The 18,385-nt window shown below is 43.0% G+C and overlaps 1 protein-coding gene across 1 annotated transcript in view; it reads right to left on the bottom strand.

The window, feature by feature from the left end:
* cep135 (centrosomal protein 135) overlaps positions 1–18,385 on the bottom strand; it is a 233,192-nt gene that overhangs the window by 52,334 nt on the left and 162,473 nt on the right. The window contains exons 17-21 of the mRNA XM_070869899.1: positions 14,814–14,929; positions 14,146–14,300; positions 12,014–12,069; positions 11,758–11,926; positions 2,670–2,780 (exon numbers count right to left, since the gene is read on the bottom strand). Coding sequence (XP_070726000.1) covers positions 2,670–2,780; positions 11,758–11,926; positions 12,014–12,069; positions 14,146–14,300; positions 14,814–14,929 — 607 coding nt within the window. The remainder of the gene's footprint in view (positions 1–2,669; positions 2,781–11,757; positions 11,927–12,013; positions 12,070–14,145; positions 14,301–14,813; positions 14,930–18,385) is intronic.

An 18,385-nucleotide genomic window follows, 5' to 3' on the forward strand; every position in this document is an offset into this window, starting at 1 on the left:
TCACCAAACAGTAGGAGTGAGGTTGGGGACAGCATCAAACAAAAAATTAGGGATGTATGCAATAAAGGTACAGCAATTATCATGGGTGACTTTAATCTACATATAGATTGGGCTAACCAAACTGGTAGCAATACGGTGGAGGAGGATCTCCTGGAGTGTATTAGGAATGGTTTTCTAGACCAATATGTCAAGGAACCAACTAAAGGGCTGGCCATCCTAGACTGGGTGATGTGTAATGAGAAAGGACTAATTAGTAATCTTGTTGTGCGAGGTCCCTTGGGAAAGAGTGACCATAATATGGTAGAATTCTTCATTAAGATGGAGAGTGACACAGTTAATTCAGAGACTAAGGTCCTGAACTTAGGGAAAGATAACTTCGATGGTATGAGACGTGAATTGGCTAGAATAGACTGGTGAATGATACTTAAAGGGTTGATGGTGGATAGACAATGGCAAACATTTAAAGATCACATGGATGAACTTCAACAATTGTACATCCTGGTCTGGAGTAAAAATAAAACAGGGAAGGTGGTTCAACCGTGGCTAACAAGGGAAATTAAGGATAGTGTAAAATCCAATTAAGAGGCAGAAAATTGGCCAGCAAACCAGCAAACCTGAGGACTGGAAGAAATTTAGAATTCAGCAGAGGAGGACAAAGGGTTTAATTAGGAGGGGGAAAATAGAGTATGAGAGGAAGCTTGCTGGGAACATAAAAACGACTGCAAAAGCTTCTATAGATATGTGAAGAGAAAATGATTAGTGAAGACAAACGTAAGTCCCTTGCAGTCAGAATCAGGTGAATTTATAATGGGGAACAAAGAAATGGCAGACCAATTGAACAAATACTTTGGTTCTGTCTTCACGAAGAAAGACACAAATAACCTTCCGGAAATACAAAGGGTCAGAGGGTCTAGTGAGAAGGAGGAACTGAAGGAAATCCTTATTAGTCAGGAAATTGTGTTAGGGAAATTGATGAGATTGAAGGCCGATAAATCCCCAGGGCCTGATAGTCTGCATCCCAGAGTACTTAAGGAAGTGGCCCTCGAAATAGTGGATGCATTGGTGATCATTTTCCAACAGTCTATCGACTCTGGATCAGTTCCTATGGACTGGAGGGGTAGCTAATGTAACCCCACTTTTTAAGAAAGGAGGGAGAGAGAAAACGAGAATTATGCACCGGTTAGCCTGACATCAGTGGTGGGGAAAATGTTGGAATCAATTATTAAAGATGAAATAGCAGCACATTTGGAAAGCAGTGACAGGATTGGATAAGTCAGCATGGATTTTTGAAAGGGAAATCATGCTTGAAAAATCTTCTAGAATTTTTTGAGGATGTAACTAGTAGAGTGGACAAGGGAGAACCAGTGGATATGGTGTATTTGGACTTTCAAAAGGCTTTTGACAAGGTCCCATACAAGAGATTGGTGTGCAAAATTAAAACACGGTATTGGGGGTAATGTATTGACGTGGATAGAGAGCTGGTTGGCAGATAGGAAGCAGAGTGTCGGGGTAAACGGGTCCTTTTCAGAATGGCTGGGGTGCCGCAGGGTTCAGTGCTGGGACCCAAGCTCCCAGCTATTTACACTATACATCAATGATTTAGATGAAGGAATTGAGTGTAATATCTCCAAGTTTGCAGATAACACTAAGCTGGGTGGCGGTGTGAGCTGCGAGGAGGATGCTAAGAGGCTGCAGGGTGACTTGGACAGGTTAGGTGAGTGGGCAAATGCATGGCAGATGCAGTATAATGTGAATAAATGTGAGGTTATCCACTTTGGTGGCAAAAACACGAAGGCAGAATATTATCTGAATGGCGGCAGATTTGGAAAAGGGGAGGTGCAACGAGACCTGGGTGTCATGGTACATCAGTCATTGAAAGTTGGCATGTAGGTGCAGCAGGCGGTAAAAGAAGGCAAATGGCATGTTGGCCTTCATAGCCTGGGGATTTGAGTTTAAGAGCAGGGAGGTCTTACTGCAGTTGTACAGGGCCTTGGTGAGGCCTCACCTGGAATAGTGTTCAGTTTTGGTCTCCTAATCTGAGGAAGGACGTTCTTACTATTGAGGGAGGGCAGCGAAGGTTCACCAGACTGATTCCCAGGATGGCAGGACTGACATATGAAGAGAGACTGGATCGACTGGGCCTACATTCACTGGAGTTTAGAAGAATGAGAGGGGATCTCAGAGAAACATATAAAATACTGACGGGACTGGACAGGTTAGATGCAGGAAGAATGTTCCCGATGTTGGGGAAGTCCAGAACCAGGGGACACAGTCTAAGGATAAGGGGTAAGCCATTTAGGACCGAGATGAGGAGAAACTTCTTCACTCAGAGTTGTTAACCTGTGGAATTCCCTTCCGCAGAGAGATGTTGATGCCAGTTAGTTGGATATATTCAAGAGGGAGTTAGATATGGCCCTTATGGCTAAAGGGATCAATGGGTATGGAGAGAAAGCTGGAAAGGGGTACTGAGGTGATGATCAACCATGATCTTATTGAATGGTGGTGCAGGCTTGAAGGGCCGAATGGCCTACTCCTGCACCTATTTCCTATGTTTACTCTGGTTCAAAGCTTATATTAAGAATCCAGCTGTAAGTAAGCAAAGACATTATCATGCTTAATAACATACAAATATACTAGGATTTTTCTATTTTTTTTTAACCATTTCTTACCTTGGCAACCATTAAGCTCTCTATTCTTGCCACCTCATTGATGTAGCTATGGACTCTTGATTTGAATTCATCCTTTTCATGCAATGCTTGTCCTAGCTCATTGTTGATTGCCTAGGATGAAGATTAGTGAAGGTTACCAGTAAGTTCTGTATAAATTTAGAATAATATATACATAATTACTAAACTGCTTAAATGTAGAGACAAAAAAAGTGCAAAACAATCACAATTGGCCTGGAATTTGTGGTTGGGATGACAGTGACCTGGCAACGTTTGCCGTCATTCCGCCTTGAAACGGACTGCAACTTCGGGATTTGGCACACATGCAGGCACAGCAGAAATCTCAAAGTTGTGGTCTGTCAATTGCAGCTCTGAAACATGGCTAGTACACATTATGCTTACCAACAGCACATAGAAACATAGAAAATAGGTGCAGGAGTAGGCCATTCGGCCCTTCTAGCCTGCACCGCCATTCAATGAGTTCATGGCTGAACATGCAACTTCAGTACCCCATTCCTGCTTTCTCACCATACCCCTTGATTCCCCTAGTAGTAAGGACTTCATCTAACTCCTTTTTGAATATATTTAGTGAATTGGCCTCAACAACTTTCTGTGGTAGAGAATTCCACAGGTTCACCACTCTCTGGGTGAAGAAATTCCTCCTCATCTCGGTCCTAAATGGCTTCCCCCTTATCCTTAGACTGTGTCCCCTGGTTCTGGACTTCCCCAACATTGGGAACATTCTTCCTGCATCTAACCTGTCTAACCCCGTCAGAATTTTAAACGTTTCTATGAGGTCCCCTCTCATTCTTCTGAACTCCAGTGATTACAAGCCCAGTTGATCCAGTCTTTCTTGATAGGTCAGTCCCGCCATCCCGGGAATCAGTCTGGTGAACCTTCGCTGCACTCCCTCAATAGCAAGAATGTCCTTCCTCAGGTTAGGAGACCAAAACTGTACACAATACTCCAGGTGTGGCCTCACCAAGGCCCTGTACAATTGTAGCAACACCTCCCTGCCCTTGTACTCAAATCCCCTCGCTATGAAGGCCAACATGCCATTTGCTTTCTTAACCGCCTGCTGTACCTGCATGCCAACCTTCAATGACTGATGTACCATGACACCCAGGTCTCTTTGCACCTCCCCTTTTCCTAATTTGTCACCATTCAGATAATAGTCTGTCTCTCTGTTTTGACCACCAAAGTGGATAACTTCACATTTATCCACATTATACTTCATCTGCCATGCATTTGCCCACTCACCTAACCTATCCAAGTTGCTCTGCAGCCTCATAGAATCCTCCTTGCAGCTCACACTGCCACCCAACTTAGTGTCATCCGCAAATTTGGAGATACTACATTTAATCCCCTCGTCTCAAGGAAGCTTGAGCACCATAAGTTTGTCACGCCATGACATGACAGTGGATTAAACATAATGCATGACGGCTTCATGACTTACTGTATCAGGTAAGCCACGAGAGACAATGCACATCTTGACTTGGTAATGGTAATATACAGGAAATGGAAGTTGTGGCACTCCATAGAATGATCAAGTTCAACATGATCATAGCTTCACAAATTCTAAGGACAGGGACCCAGGTATCTTCTTCTTGGGCAGTCCCCCGGAGTCGAGGATGACTTGCTTCCACACTAATATGAGTTCTAAGGTGACTAAAGAGTCCTATGCGGGATCTACAGACTGTGTCACAGGTGGTGGTTGAAGGGACGGGTGGGTGAGGTGCTTGGTTTGGCGCACGCTCCTTCCACTGTTTGTACTTGGCTTCCGCATGCTCCTGACGAAGAAACTCAAAATGTTCGATGCCTTCTCGAAGGCTTCTCCTCCACTTTGAGTAGTCTTGGGCCAGGAATTCCCAAGAGTCGGTGGGTATGTTACAATTTTTCAAGGCGGCTTTGAGGGCTTCCTAGAAGCGTTTTCTCTGCTCTCTTGAGACTCGTTTGCCGTGACGGAGTTTGGAGTAGAGTGCTTGTTTCGGGAGTCTTATATCAGGCATGCGGACAATGTGGCCCATCCATCGGAGCTGATTGAGCGCGATCAATGCCGCGATGCTGGGGATGTTAGCCTGAAGGAGAACAGTGTTGATATGCCTATCCTGCCAATGGATTAGCAGGATTTTGCAGAGACAGTGTTGGTGGTACGTCTCCAGTGCTTTGAGGTCCCGACTGTACATAGTCCATGTCTCTGAAGCATATCATCATCATCATAGGCGGTCACTCGGAATTGAGGAAGACTTGCTTCCACTCCAAAAGTGAGTTCTCTGATGGCTGAACAGTCCAATACGAGAGTCACAGACTCTGTCAAAGGTGGGACAGATATTCGTTGAGGGAAGAGGTGGGTTGGGCTGGTTTGCCGCGCGCTCCTTCCGCTGTCTGCGCCGGACCTCTTCATGTTTTTTGCGTTGAGACTCGCAGAACTCAACGCCCTCCCGGATTCACTTTCTCCACCTCGGGCGGTCTTCGGCCATGGTCTCTCAGGTGTCAGTGGTGATGTCGCACTTTACCAGGGAGGCTTTGAGGGTGTCTCTGTAGCAGATAGGAGGGTGGGTATCCTATGCTCTGCTCTGTAGAGCATAAAGCTTGGTGCTGGGTTTGAGATCTTGATCTTCAAACAGACTTTTCCTCAGGTGACCGAAGGCTGCACTGGCACACTGAAGGCGGTGTTGGATTTTGTCATCGATGTCTGCCCTCGCTGAGAGAAGGCTGCCAAGGTATGGAAAGTTATCTATGCTGTCCAAGGTCTAGTCCTGGATCTTGATAATCGGGGACAGTACTGTGCGGCGGGGGCAGGTTGGTAGAGAACCCTTGTCTCGCGTATGCTTCAGTGAAGGTGTCAACGATGGTTTGGAGCTCAGCCTCCGAGTGTGCACAAACGCAAGCGTCATCTACATACCGTAATGCAATGACAGAGATTGGAACAGCCTTGGTACTGGACTGGAGGTGATGAAGATTGAACAAGAAACATAGAAATTAGGTGCAGGAGCAGGCCATTCGAGTCTGTACCGCCATTCAATAAGACATGGCTGATCATTCAACCTCCGTACCCCTTTCCTGCTTTCTCTCCATACCCCTTGATCCCTTTGGCCGTAAGGGCCATATCGTTCGTCCTGTTGATTAGCTCCACTCCAGCGGGTAGCTTGTTGAAGGTGATATGAAGTATTATAGCAAGAAAGATTGAGAAGAGCGTTGGTGCAATGACACAGCCTTGCTTATCTGCACTTGTATTGGATCTGTGGTGGGTCTGTTGGTAAGAATCACGGCTTGTTTGTCATCGTGAAGCAGGCGGAGGATGATGACAAATTTTTGAGGGCAGCCAAACTTGAGAAGGACACTCCATAATCCCTCTTGGTTGGCAGAGTCGAAGGTCTTTGTGCGGTCAAAAAAGGCCGTGTACAGAGGTTGATGCTGCTCCCTACATTTTTCTTGAATTTGTCGTGCGGTGAAAATCATGTCCGTTGTGCTTCTTAGTGGGCATAATCCGCATTGCGATTCTGGGAGGAGCTCTTCAGCCACTGGGAGGAGACGATGGAGGAGGATTCATGCGATAATTTTGCATGTGGCAGACAGCAGGGAAACTCCTCTGTAATTACCGCAATCAGAGGTCTTGTTTCTTCACGATTACAGCATCTCTGAAATCCCCTGGCATGCTTTCCTCCTTCCAGATAAGAGAGATGAGGTCATGAATTTGTGCCAAGAGTACTTCTCCGCCATGCTTTAGTACTTCGGCGGGGATTTCATCTGCTCCGGAAGCCTTGTTGTTTTTCAGCTGTCGGATGGCCTTTTCAATCTCATGCCAGACTGGGATTGTGCCGAGATAGTGACGGGTAGCATGCTGTGGGTTGGAGTCAAGGACACTCACGTCAAAGGCAGAGTCTTGGTTAAGGAGATCTTCAAAGTACTCCTTTCAGCAAGCACTGACTGCCTCTCTGTCCTTGATGAGCACCTCTCAATTCTTAGGTCTCAGTGGGATAGGTCCTTGGGCCATAGATGGTCTGGACTGCGCTGAAGAATCCACACACGTCATGATTGTCAGCTAGTTGATGGATCTCTTGTGCTCTTTCCACCCACCGTCTGTTCTTTAGATCACAAGTTTTTTTGTTGGACAGTTATTCCATCAATCTAGCCTCAAAATGGTGGCGGCAACAGAAATGCTGTCACAGAAAAATCAAAGCTGAAGCACTTAAAGATCCTGCAAAGAAAACCCTAGTCAGTCAACGCCTCACAGCCAACCAGACGACTCCCAATGAACCGAAACCACAGAATGTCCATAGTGCTTGGTCTGCCCTCCAGTCGACCATAATCAGCACCTGTGAAGAGTCTCTTGGTTACTCTACCAGAAAACATCAAGACTGGTTTGATGAGAACAATCAAGAGATCCAGGACCTAATAAATCATAAATGCAAGGCAGTCTTGAATTGAAAACATCATCACAACAACCCAGGTACATACAATTTACAAAAGGGCTAACTTAAAAAAAAAAGTGTCTTCACTGTCTTGCTCTACAGAATAATGTAGTCAAGGTGACTCCAAAATCTGAAACAATTGGTACCCAGAGCAAATTGATTGGGGAAAGAGGAAAGTTTATTAAACCGCACCTCAAAGAACTTGCATTTATATAGCTTCTTTCATATCCTTAGGATGCCCCAAAGCGCTTCACAGCCAATGCTGAACTTTTGAAGTGTAGTCACTGTTGTTAAGGTAGCCAATATGCGCAAGAGATGGTCCCACAAACAATGAGATAAATGACCATGTAATCTGTTTCCACAACGTTTATTAAGGGTTAAATTTGGCCAGGGCACCAGAACTCAGCTGCTCTTCTTCGAATATTGTCATGGGATCTTTTACATTCATCTGAGAGGGCAGATGGAGCCTCGGATTGAAAAAGATGGCATCTCTGACAATGCAGCATTCCCTCAGGACTGCACTGAACTGTCATCCTAGAATGTGGCTTGAACCGATGACCTTTTGACTCAGATGCAAGAGTGCTACAACTGACCCAAGGCCGACGCATAGAAGCAGAGGCTATTGTCATAGAGGTCACCTTTAAAGGTAGGATAATACACAGCGTATAAGCTAAGCATATTCTTTGGATCAGCATGTGTAGACTAAACAAGTGTGAATAAATGGATTAACAAATTAATCAGAAGTGAAATAAGGAGGAAGAACTTATGCAAATCTTGCAAGGGAAATAGCGAAGAGGTTCACTGGGATGAATATAGAAACATACGTAAATCTGTTATAAAGGTAGTCAGAAGAGCAAAGAGGGACCTGAAGAAAAGCATTATTTTAGACATAAAGAACAACAGCAAGTAAAGTCTTTATTATAACATGAGGGTAATCAGAGAAGAGGTGAGAACCCCAAAGAACACAAAACACCTAATATATTGAATTACTATTTCCTCCAAGTATTCGCTGAAGAAAACGAACAACAGGCCTTTACCAAATAGCTCAAAGTAGAGTTAACCATTTCGATATAAATGAATTGAAATCCTACACAAGCTACAAGCGATAATAACAAACAAACTCAGGAATAGATGATCTTGTATTGCACTGAGAGATGAGGCAGATTTGTGGCGGATTGATGTTTATTCAGAGGAAGTCAATGAAAACCACAGAAAATTGTCACTGTTATTGAAGAACAGTGAGATATGAATCAGGAAATTATAGATCGATTATTCTAACATCTGTTGTGGGGAAGTTACTAGAATCTGTCATTAGGGACAGAGTGACTGAGCACTTGGACAAATAAGAACTGATCAGAGAGAGCCAGCATGGATTTGTAAAGGGCAATTAGTCCAATTAGCCTAGATGAATTTTTTGAGGAGGTCACTACCGGGTAGATAAAGGGAGTGTCTAATGATTGTTATTTATATGGACTTCCAGAAGGCATTTCATAGGATTCCATACAAGGGATGATTAGGAAAAATGGAAGCGCATGGAATTGGATGCAAGCTATTGACATAGGTAAGGAATTGGTTAGGAGGTTGGAGACAGGGAGTAGAGATAATGGGCATATGCTCAAATTAGTAGGATATGACTAGTGGTGTCCCCAATGATCTGAACCGTAGCCTCAGATTTTCACTATATTTGTAATTGACTTAGATGAAGGAAGAGAGCTGTATATCTAAGTTTGCTGATGAGACTAAGTTAGGTGACACAGTAAGTAGTGTAGATGGGAGCAGAAAGTTGCAAAGCGACATTGATAGATTAAGTGAGTGGGCAAAACTGCAGCAGATGGAGTGCAACATAGGTAAGTGTGAGGTCATCCACTTTGGACCCAAGAATATTATCTAAATGGTGAGAAGCTAGGAACTGTGGAAGAGCAGAGGTTTAGGGATCCATGTACAAAGATAATTAATAACTAGTGGACAGGTACAAAAACTAATTTAAAAAGGTTAATGAACTGTTAGCCTACATCTAAAAGGGACTGGAAAACATATGGGTTGAAGATATGCTAGTTGTATAAAGCTCTGGGTGGACTGCATCTGGAGTACTGTGTTCATTTATAGCACTGCACTTCAGGAAAGATATATTGCAGCGCAGATCGCCAGAATGATGGGCTAAAAGGGTTAAATTATGAGGAGAGGTTCCATAGAATAGGCTTGTGTTGCCTTGAATATAGATTAAAAGGTGTTCTAAATGAGTTGTTTAAGATAATTAAAGGATTTGATAGGGTAGAGAGAAACTATTTCCTCTGGTTTGAGAGTCCAGACAAGGAGAGTGGGGAAATAACCTTAAAATTAGGCATAGGCCATTTAAGGGAGATATCAGGAAGCACTTCTTCACACAAAAGGTAGTGGAAATCAGGAAATCCCACCCCCATCACAAAACAACCGTTAAGGCTAGGTCAATTGGAAAGTTCAATACTGAAATGGATAGATTTTTGCTAGGCAAGGGTATTAAGGGCAATGGTGGGTAAATGGAGTTAAGATACAGATCAGCAATTAACTAATTGAATGGTTGAACAGGCTTGAGGAGTTGAATGGCCTACTCCTGTTCCGATTACATGTAAGATAACCAAGAAAATAGCAGCCAACATAGAATCAGAATGGGGGGGGGGGGAGAAAGAGGGGAGAAGAGGGTTCCAACTAATCAACCTCCATGATTTCTTTTGAGGAAATACATCTCAAATGGATTGCAGAAAGCCCTATGATGTGAAATACCTATAGAATAGAATCATAGAAATTTACAGCACGGAAGGAGGCCATTTCGGCCCATCGTGTCTGTGCCGGCCAACAAGAAGCTATCCAGCTTAATTCCACTTTGCAGCTCTAGATCTGTAGTCCTGCAGGTTATTGCACTTCTAAAAGGCATGACAAATTTCTGCACAAAAAGCTACTAGTTAGTAGATGTCAGCCGTGGCTCAGTGGGTCGTACTCACGTCTCAGTCAGAAGGTTGTGGGATCAAGTCCCACTCTAGAGACTCGAGTACCAAAATCTAGGCTTATACTCCCAGTGCAGTACTGAGGGAGTGCTGCACTGACAAAGGTGCTGTCTTTTGGATGAGACATTCAACCCAGGCCCTACCCTGTCTGCTCTCAGGTGGACGTAAAAGATCCCATGGCACTATATCAAAGAAGAGCGGGGGAGCATCCCTGGTGTCCTAGCCAACATTTATCCCGCAATCAAAATCACAAACAGATTATCTGGTCACTATTCACATTGTCGTTTGTTGGAGCTTGCTGCGCACAAATTGGCTCCTGCGTTTCCTACTTTACAACAGTGATTACACTTCAGAAATACTTCATTGGTTGTAAAGCGCTTTGAACATCCTAAGGTCGCGAAAGGCGCGATATAAATGTAAGTCTTTCTTTTTTATGCTAAAAGTGGTGGGAACTTGGGGAAATTTGGGAAAGGATGAAACATTTACTTAAGGACAGAAAGCAGCAGGCACTTGTTAGAGGAGCTATACCAGGGCGAGGATGAAGTCTACTGAGTGGTGCCTGTCCACAAGGGATCAGTATTAGAACACCTACTGCTCAACAAATGGTTTGAAATAGCTTAGATGAAGTTTATAAAAATTCTGGAGGTTTTAGTAGGTGATGTTCAACATGTCCAACCACAAAGGAGCAGCAAACAACAAAACAAATGGAATGTTGAACTATATAGCTAGTAGAGTACAAATCAGAGCAAGTCATGTTCAAATTGGTCAGACCATACCTCAAGTAATGTGTACAGTTCTATTTGACAAAACACAAGGGAAATATTCAAGCCCTGGAGGCAGTTTGACAACAGCAACAAGACTGATCTCTACTACAAGACTGAGTTATGAGGAAAGACTGCAGAAACTTGGTCTTATCCGCCTTGAAACGAAGCTGCTGCAAAATGCATTAAAAGGAGATTTGGAAAAATACTTCAAAATAAACTTTTGAGTAGGATAAGGGACACAGATTCAAGCTAGTAAAAGGCAAATTTAGATCGAATTCCAGGAAGTGCTTCACATAAAAAGTAATAAATACACAGCATGGACTTCTGGGTAGAGTAAAGGAGGTAAAAGATCTGGAAACATTTAACAGATTGAATGTTGTGATGGAGAACTGCAGGATCTTTCTAGATGAATGAGCTAAGTAGGCCTAAATGGCCTTCCTCATCTGCATTTATTTTTTGAATGTATGATTATGGTCCGTTTTGTCAGGTTTTTTTTAATGCACAAGAGGTAACAGAGTTACTGCACTCAGATCAGCACCTTGGTGGGTTTTTGTGGAGAATGCAGTTGGAATCACTTTGAATTTGACATCTTTTTACTCAGATTTTCATGCCGCATTTATAACCTCCCATTGTAAATATGATATATCAATTTTGGAAAACAAATGCAAATATTTTATCACTTTGCATGGCTATCTAGGTATTTACATGAAATGCAAAAATTACATTAAACACCACAATTAAGCAAACATAAAACAGATTGAACTCAAATGTTTTAAGAAATGTTTTAAGAAATGTTTTTATAAATCACTCAATTATAAGCAAGTTCAAATGCAATTTTGTATGGTGAAAAGAACATTTCTGCATTACAAATACGGATAAAGGAAGTTTAATTTGGACTTGATTAAATATTTAAACAAATAATTCCTTTTACCTGATTTTCCCTCGTCATTTGAGCCAAGTCATCTTGCAAACAACGATTTTCTTTAAAAGCATCATCTCGAGACTGTTCCAATTCCTCCAAATCCTTATGAACGGAATCTAGCTGTCGACGTAAGGAGTTTATTTCCCGGTCTCGGTTACTTAGGGTGTTGTTCAAAAGACTGATGATTAAAAATGAAGATTAAAAAATATATAGAAGTTTGTATAACAATTAAGAACACATTTGTTGCGTTAACTATTGTACTTACTCCAGTGCAGATTCTAGTTCAGCCACAGTAATCTTCATATTAGTTATGGCCTTTTCCTATAAAAGGGGAAAACACGAAGTGTATTGGTGATTTCTACGAGCAATGGGAAATAAGATGCGTCACTAGTACACCAGTAGTGTTCAAATTCACTGTTAACTGCACTGCAGAAAATGTAGGAACCGATTTTTCTGCTTCCTTATTTTATTCCAATGCCTTCACGTAATAGAGTGGCTAGGATGGGATAGGTTTTGACTAAAATATTGATATACTCGACATAATCTAATGAGGAGCAAAAATTGCAATTTGCTTTTGTGACTGCACTAACTTTCTTGGGAAGGGATGAAGAATCCATGTGTTTTAAATTTGGCATCGGAATCATGGTTTCACACTAGAAGCTAGAAATGAGAGCAGAGGACGCCACTCAGCCCATCATGTTTGTGCTAGCTCTTTGCTAGAGCAATCTAAAGTGAATCCCACTGTCCGGCTCTTTTCCCATAAAGTTGTATTAGCCTCTCCTTCAAATGAAAGTACACTGTACTGTTAAAAGAGGCTATTCTCTGCTTCAACTACCGGTTGCATAAAATGTGTACATTTTAAAAATGAGATTCAAACACATTTGTATCTCTCAATGCAGTACTAAGAATACCTTCAAATATTTTGTTCTCTAAATGCACTCTGAAGTGGCACCTGATCAAGTTATTAGTGTTGATTTGTGAGAAGGCAACAACAATTTGTATTTATATAGCTCCTTTAACGTAGTAAAATGTCCCAAGGCGCTTCACAGCAGCATTATCAAACAAAACACGACACCGAGCCACATACGGAGATATTAGGGCAGATGACATGGAGGTTTCAAGGAGCATCTTAAAGGAGTTGAGAGGTAGAGATGTGGAGAGGTTTAGTAAGGAGCTTAGGGACATGGCAGTGAAAGGCACGGCTGCCAATGGTGGAGTGATTAAAATCAGGGTTGCTCAAGAGGCCAGAATTGGAGTGCAGATATCTGACGGTTGTAGGGCTGGAGGAGGTTACAGAGATAGGGAAGGGCGAGGCCATGGATTGATTTAAAAACAAGGATGAGAATTTTAAAATCAAGGCGTTTCTTAACCGGGAGCCAATGAAGGTCAGCAAGCGCAGGGGATTTGGGTGAATGGGACTTGATGCGAGTTAGAACACGGGCAGCAGAGCTTTGGATGACCTCAAGTTTACGGAGGGTGGAAGATGGAGGCTGGCCAGGAGTGCAGTGATAAGTCTAGAGATAACAAAGGCATGGATGAGGTTTACAGCAGCAGATGAACTGAGACAGGGGAGGAGTCGGGCGATGTTGCAGAATAGGCGGTCTTAGTGATACGGTGGATGAGCGGAAGCTCATCTCGGGGTCAAATACAACAACGAAAAGGAGAAAATGGATTAGCAAAGCAGAACTCAGACGCAAAATGATTTGAGCATTGAGAATATGCATTATGCCACCATGCTCAATCACTTTCTCAAGGGTAAGTGGACACACCTCAGAAATTCTGCAAGATTACAGATAGGAAGGGGTATACATGTGCAGTTTCAGCTTTCTGTAGCCTCTTGGGGAAACCTGGCCACTCTTCCTTGCATACTTCTCTGCTGGAATAATTGTTTACATCCCATCTCCTTTCTGCAGCACCAATGGCTTGACCAGAATTATGAGCTGTTATTAGCATCAACTGCTAATTTAGTTCAACTTAAATGGCACGAGAATACAAAGGATGCTGTTGATTCATTAATAGCAAGATTAATCTCCCTCATCCCTTCTCTCACAAGGACATTGGGGCTATTTGAACTTCTTTTGTCACTAGATGTCTCCAAATTTCTCTTTAATCAAAAATTAAAATGTTTCCCATACTGCAGGACAATTTAAGCTCCAGAGTTTCTCATCAGGGACTAAATGTTCATTATCAGAAAAGGGAGGACACTCTAATTTAGTCACGGCTAGATTCAATAACATGTCCCAAGGTGAAAGGGCAGCATTTATTTGATTTTTATGTAAGTTGTTTAATTCCGGCAGTGAGTGGCAAACTGCCAGATATTATAATCTGCTTAATGAATGTTGAACTTACAACAGAGAGATTAACTGAACACTGAAATGGTCATATCAGTACATTTACCCTGTTGGTAAGGTTATCCTCTAAAGTCGCAATTTTCTCGGTTTTGTCATCCACAGCTTCCTGCAGGCAATCCTTTTCCTGGTCTAGAGCAGATATTGTACTTTTTAATAAGCTGACTTCTTCTCGCTGAGCAGAATTCTGTCTATTGAACTCACCTATGCAACAAAATACAGAAAGTTTTATGCTGGTTAGAAAACTTGCAATCCATCTGCACTGTCTACCTTATTGTTATATTTATGTCTCATTTTATAGACAACAAAAGCACATAAAACTATCACAAATACAATTCTCAATACAACAGATTCTCAGTTCTGTCCAGTTGATGGCTGTATCAGTCCATCATTGATGGCTGCACCTTCAAATACCTAGGCCCCATGCTCTGGAATGTCCTACCCCTCTGCCTTTCTCCATCTCCTCCTTTAAGACCCACTGTAATCATATCTTCTTCATTGGCTTGAAATCCATTTTGATTCTGCCTTTGTTAAGTGATTTAGGCATTTTTCTATGTTAAAAGTACTATATAACAAGTAGTTGTGTTATTTTGCAACAGTTAAAATCCTAGTATAAATGTCTAGAGGTCAGGACTTAACCGTTACTGGTTTTGTACATAAATGTTTTGAATGTTTAATTAATATGGCTCATTAGATTCAGTTTTACACTGTTATTACCTAATCTCTCCTCGTGTCTGGCAATTCGGTCTTGAAATGTTTGAAGCTCTTTGGCTTTCAGAGCCAACCGATGCTGCGTGTCTGCAAGAGATTTCTCCAAGTGTTCATTCTGCAACCTGAAGCATTAATACAATGCAGTCATTCATTAGTAAGGATCATTTACTGATTCCTACAGGCGTGTTTAGCAATAGAAAGTGATGAGTACTCAAATGCACCACAGGATTTGCCTTTGAATTTTGAAACCCATCCTGTGAACTGGCAATGGCATCCCCTGACCCATGAGATGGCGGCGGCATCTTTTCACTACGTGATTAACCTGACTTACTCTCCCTTCCTTCCAACATGTTTCCCTAAATGTGTTGGGGAAGGGGGTGCCTATATCTGAACCTTTTGTAGCATGGTCCATCCATTTGCCACATCAGCGAGTGGACCATGCAGGATGCTGATTGAACACTATGACCAACACAATCACTTTTTTCCTCAATAAAATATTTCCACATTATTGAATGCAAGTTCTGGGATTTATATTTACAACCGAATATTTTTACATTTATCAGAGAACCACTTCTTGGACAGCACCCTCAAGTGAAAGTGCGAACAACCGACTGGAAACAACTTGATGGACGCACAGATTCAGATGCCCAAAATTCCAAATCTTGTGCAATCATTGTCTGGCAGCCCATTAGCTTACCTTTTAGGTGGCTGGTGCTCTCTATTCTCTGTCTCCTAATGTCAGCTAATAGGCTGCACTGCCTGGACTGGCAATGGTATGCTCTAATGCTGTCCACTGCCACACTACTGTTTGCTGCCATCTGCTCTACTCATTTCCACCACCTTCACTGCCCGCTGTGACCTTTCTCAATTCCATCGATTCCCCCATTATGGCCTCTCTATCCATCAGCTCTCCAAAAGAACTTCACTGGCGTTGGTTTTAACCTTTTGAGCTTTTCAACCCGGAGTTAGGTAAAGGATACTTCCACATTGATCTAAATCCACCAATAACAACTTGAATTTATTTAGCGACTTCAATATTGTAAAACGTCCCAAGGCGCTTCACAAGAGCATCATCAATTAAAATGACACCGAGCCACATAAGGAGATAGTAGGGAAGATACTTGGTCAAAGTGGTCGGTTTTAAGGAGTATCATAAAGGAGGAGAGAGGCAGAAAGTTTAGGGAGGGAATTCCAGAGCCTCAGCAGCTGAAGGTATGGCCGCCAATGGTGGAGCAATTAAAATCGGGGATGCTCAAGAGGCCAGAATTGGAGTAGTGCAGATATCTGAGGGTTGTAGGGCTGGAGGAGGTTAGAGATGGGGAGGCACAAGGCCATGGAGGGATTTGAAATAAATGATAAGAATTTAAAAACTGAGACATTGTTTAACCTGGAGCCAATGTAGGTCAACGAGCAAAGGGGTGTTGGGTGAACGGGACTTGGTGTAAGTTAGGATACGGGCAGCAGAGTTTTGGATGAGCTTAAGTTTATTGAAGATGGGAGGCCCGCCAGAAGTGTGTTGGAACAGTCAAGTCTAGAGTTAACAAAGGCATGGACGAGGATTTCAGCAGATGAGCTGAAATGGAGGGGGAGCGAACTGTCGAGCGATGTTACAGAGGTGGAAAGAGGCGGTTTTAGTGATGATGTGGACATGTGGTCAGAAGCTTATCTTAGGGTCAAATACGACACCAAGTTTGCAAACAGTCTGTTTCAGCTTCAGACAGTTGCCAGGAAGAACGATGGAGTCGGTGGCTAGGGAATGGAGCTTGTGGTGGGGACAGTAGACAATGGCCTCGGTCTTTACAATATTTAGTTGTTGGGAGAATTTTTGTTCATCCAGTACTGGATGACGGACAAGCAGTCGGACAATTTAGAGATAGTGGAGGGATCGAGAGAAGTGGTGGTGAGGTAGAACTGGGTGTCGTCAGCTTATATGTGGAAACTGACACTGTGTTTTCGGATGATGTCGCCGAGGGGATGCATGTAGATGACGAACAGGAGGTGGACCAAGGGTAGATCCTTGGGGTACACCAGAGGTAATGGTACGGAAGTGTGAAGAGAAGCCATTGCAGGTGATTCTCTGGCTATGACTGGATAGATAAGAATGGAACCAGGTGAGTGCAGTCCCAGTCAGCTGGGCGAGGATGGTGTGGTCAACCATGTCAAAGACTGCAGACAAGTCGAGAAGGATGAGGAGGGATAGTTTATCAGGGTCACAGTCATATAGGATGTTATTTGTGACTCTGATGAGAGCTTTTCGGTACTGTAGCAGGGGCGGAAACCTGATTGGAGAGATTCAAACATGGAGTTCTGAGAAAGATGGGCATGGATTTAGGAAGCGACAGCACGCTCAAGACTTTGGAGAGAAAAGGGAGGTTGGAAATGGGGCAGTATAGTTTGCAAAGACGGTGGGGGGGGGGGCGGTGTGTCAAGGGTTGTTTTGTGAGCAGAGGGGTGATGACGACAAATTTGAAGGAGAGGTGGGACAGTACCGGAGGAGAGAGAACTGTCAACAATGTCAGCTAACATGGGAGGCCGAGTTCATGGCTAGGGCTTAGAGAAGGTTTGGCCCGGTGGACTAGGGGAAGGGAGTGAAGTGGCAGTGACAGCCGAACAGTTTGCAGTAGAGGCAATAAGCTGGGGATTATCTTCCCATTCCTGGAATATTGAGCAGTTTTGCCAGATAAGAGCAGGACCAGATACTGCTTTATGTGATCCAGCTCAATATGGCGATGAATGGCAAAATCAGTTATCCACCATTATATGTTCAAGTCTGTGTCCCTTGGACAAGGGAGTGGAGATGAAGGCCACACAAGGGGGAACGACCGGGTTGAGAGAGAGTAATAGTTTTAATGGGGACTATCATCAAAGGTGGAGGCGAGGCTGCGGTTGAGCAGATCGGTAGCTGCAAAAATGTCGTGGTGAATGGAGGGCCATAGGCTAGACAATTGTGATATTGAAAGTGCAGTTGTAAGTGAATTGGGAGAGCGTTTTTTCCAGGGGTGGACACAGAAGAGGTAGGGTTGGGAGAGGGAAGGCCAGCTTGCTATCCATTCTGCTACTTGTCCCAACTCCACATGTTCTGATATTAGTCACAAATCTACTATGAGGTACCTTATCGAAGGCTTTTTGGAAATCCAAATGTATTAAGTCTGCTGCATTACCCTTATCAACCCTTTCTGGCACTTCGTCGAAGCATGACCTTCCCTTTTGGAATCTGTGCTGACTACTCTATTATACAAGACTGCAGTTTTCTACTTTAAAATATAATAGCAATCCTGAGTCTAATATCATGGTGTCTTGATCAAAATTGAAGAACAGAAAGTCCTGTGGGTTTCTCTAACTTCCAAACCTGAATTCTCAATGTGTGTTCTGGTATGGGGAGGCTCTGTGCTAGCATAGCTTTGTAAAAATGTAGCTTTATATCTGAATATATTCCATTTGGGCAAAAATGTTTACATATTGCATTCGCTTGAATGTCTCACCTGTTTTTTGGACACATTTTCATGGGTCATACAAATTATGAGAAAAACTACAGTATATAATTTTTCTACACATCACCGTCAATAGTTTCTCATTAC

The sequence above is a fragment of the Pristiophorus japonicus genome, chromosome 2, assembly GCF_044704955.1.
Source record: "Pristiophorus japonicus isolate sPriJap1 chromosome 2, sPriJap1.hap1, whole genome shotgun sequence".
Classification (NCBI taxonomy): Eukaryota; Metazoa; Chordata; class Chondrichthyes; family Pristiophoridae; genus Pristiophorus; species Pristiophorus japonicus.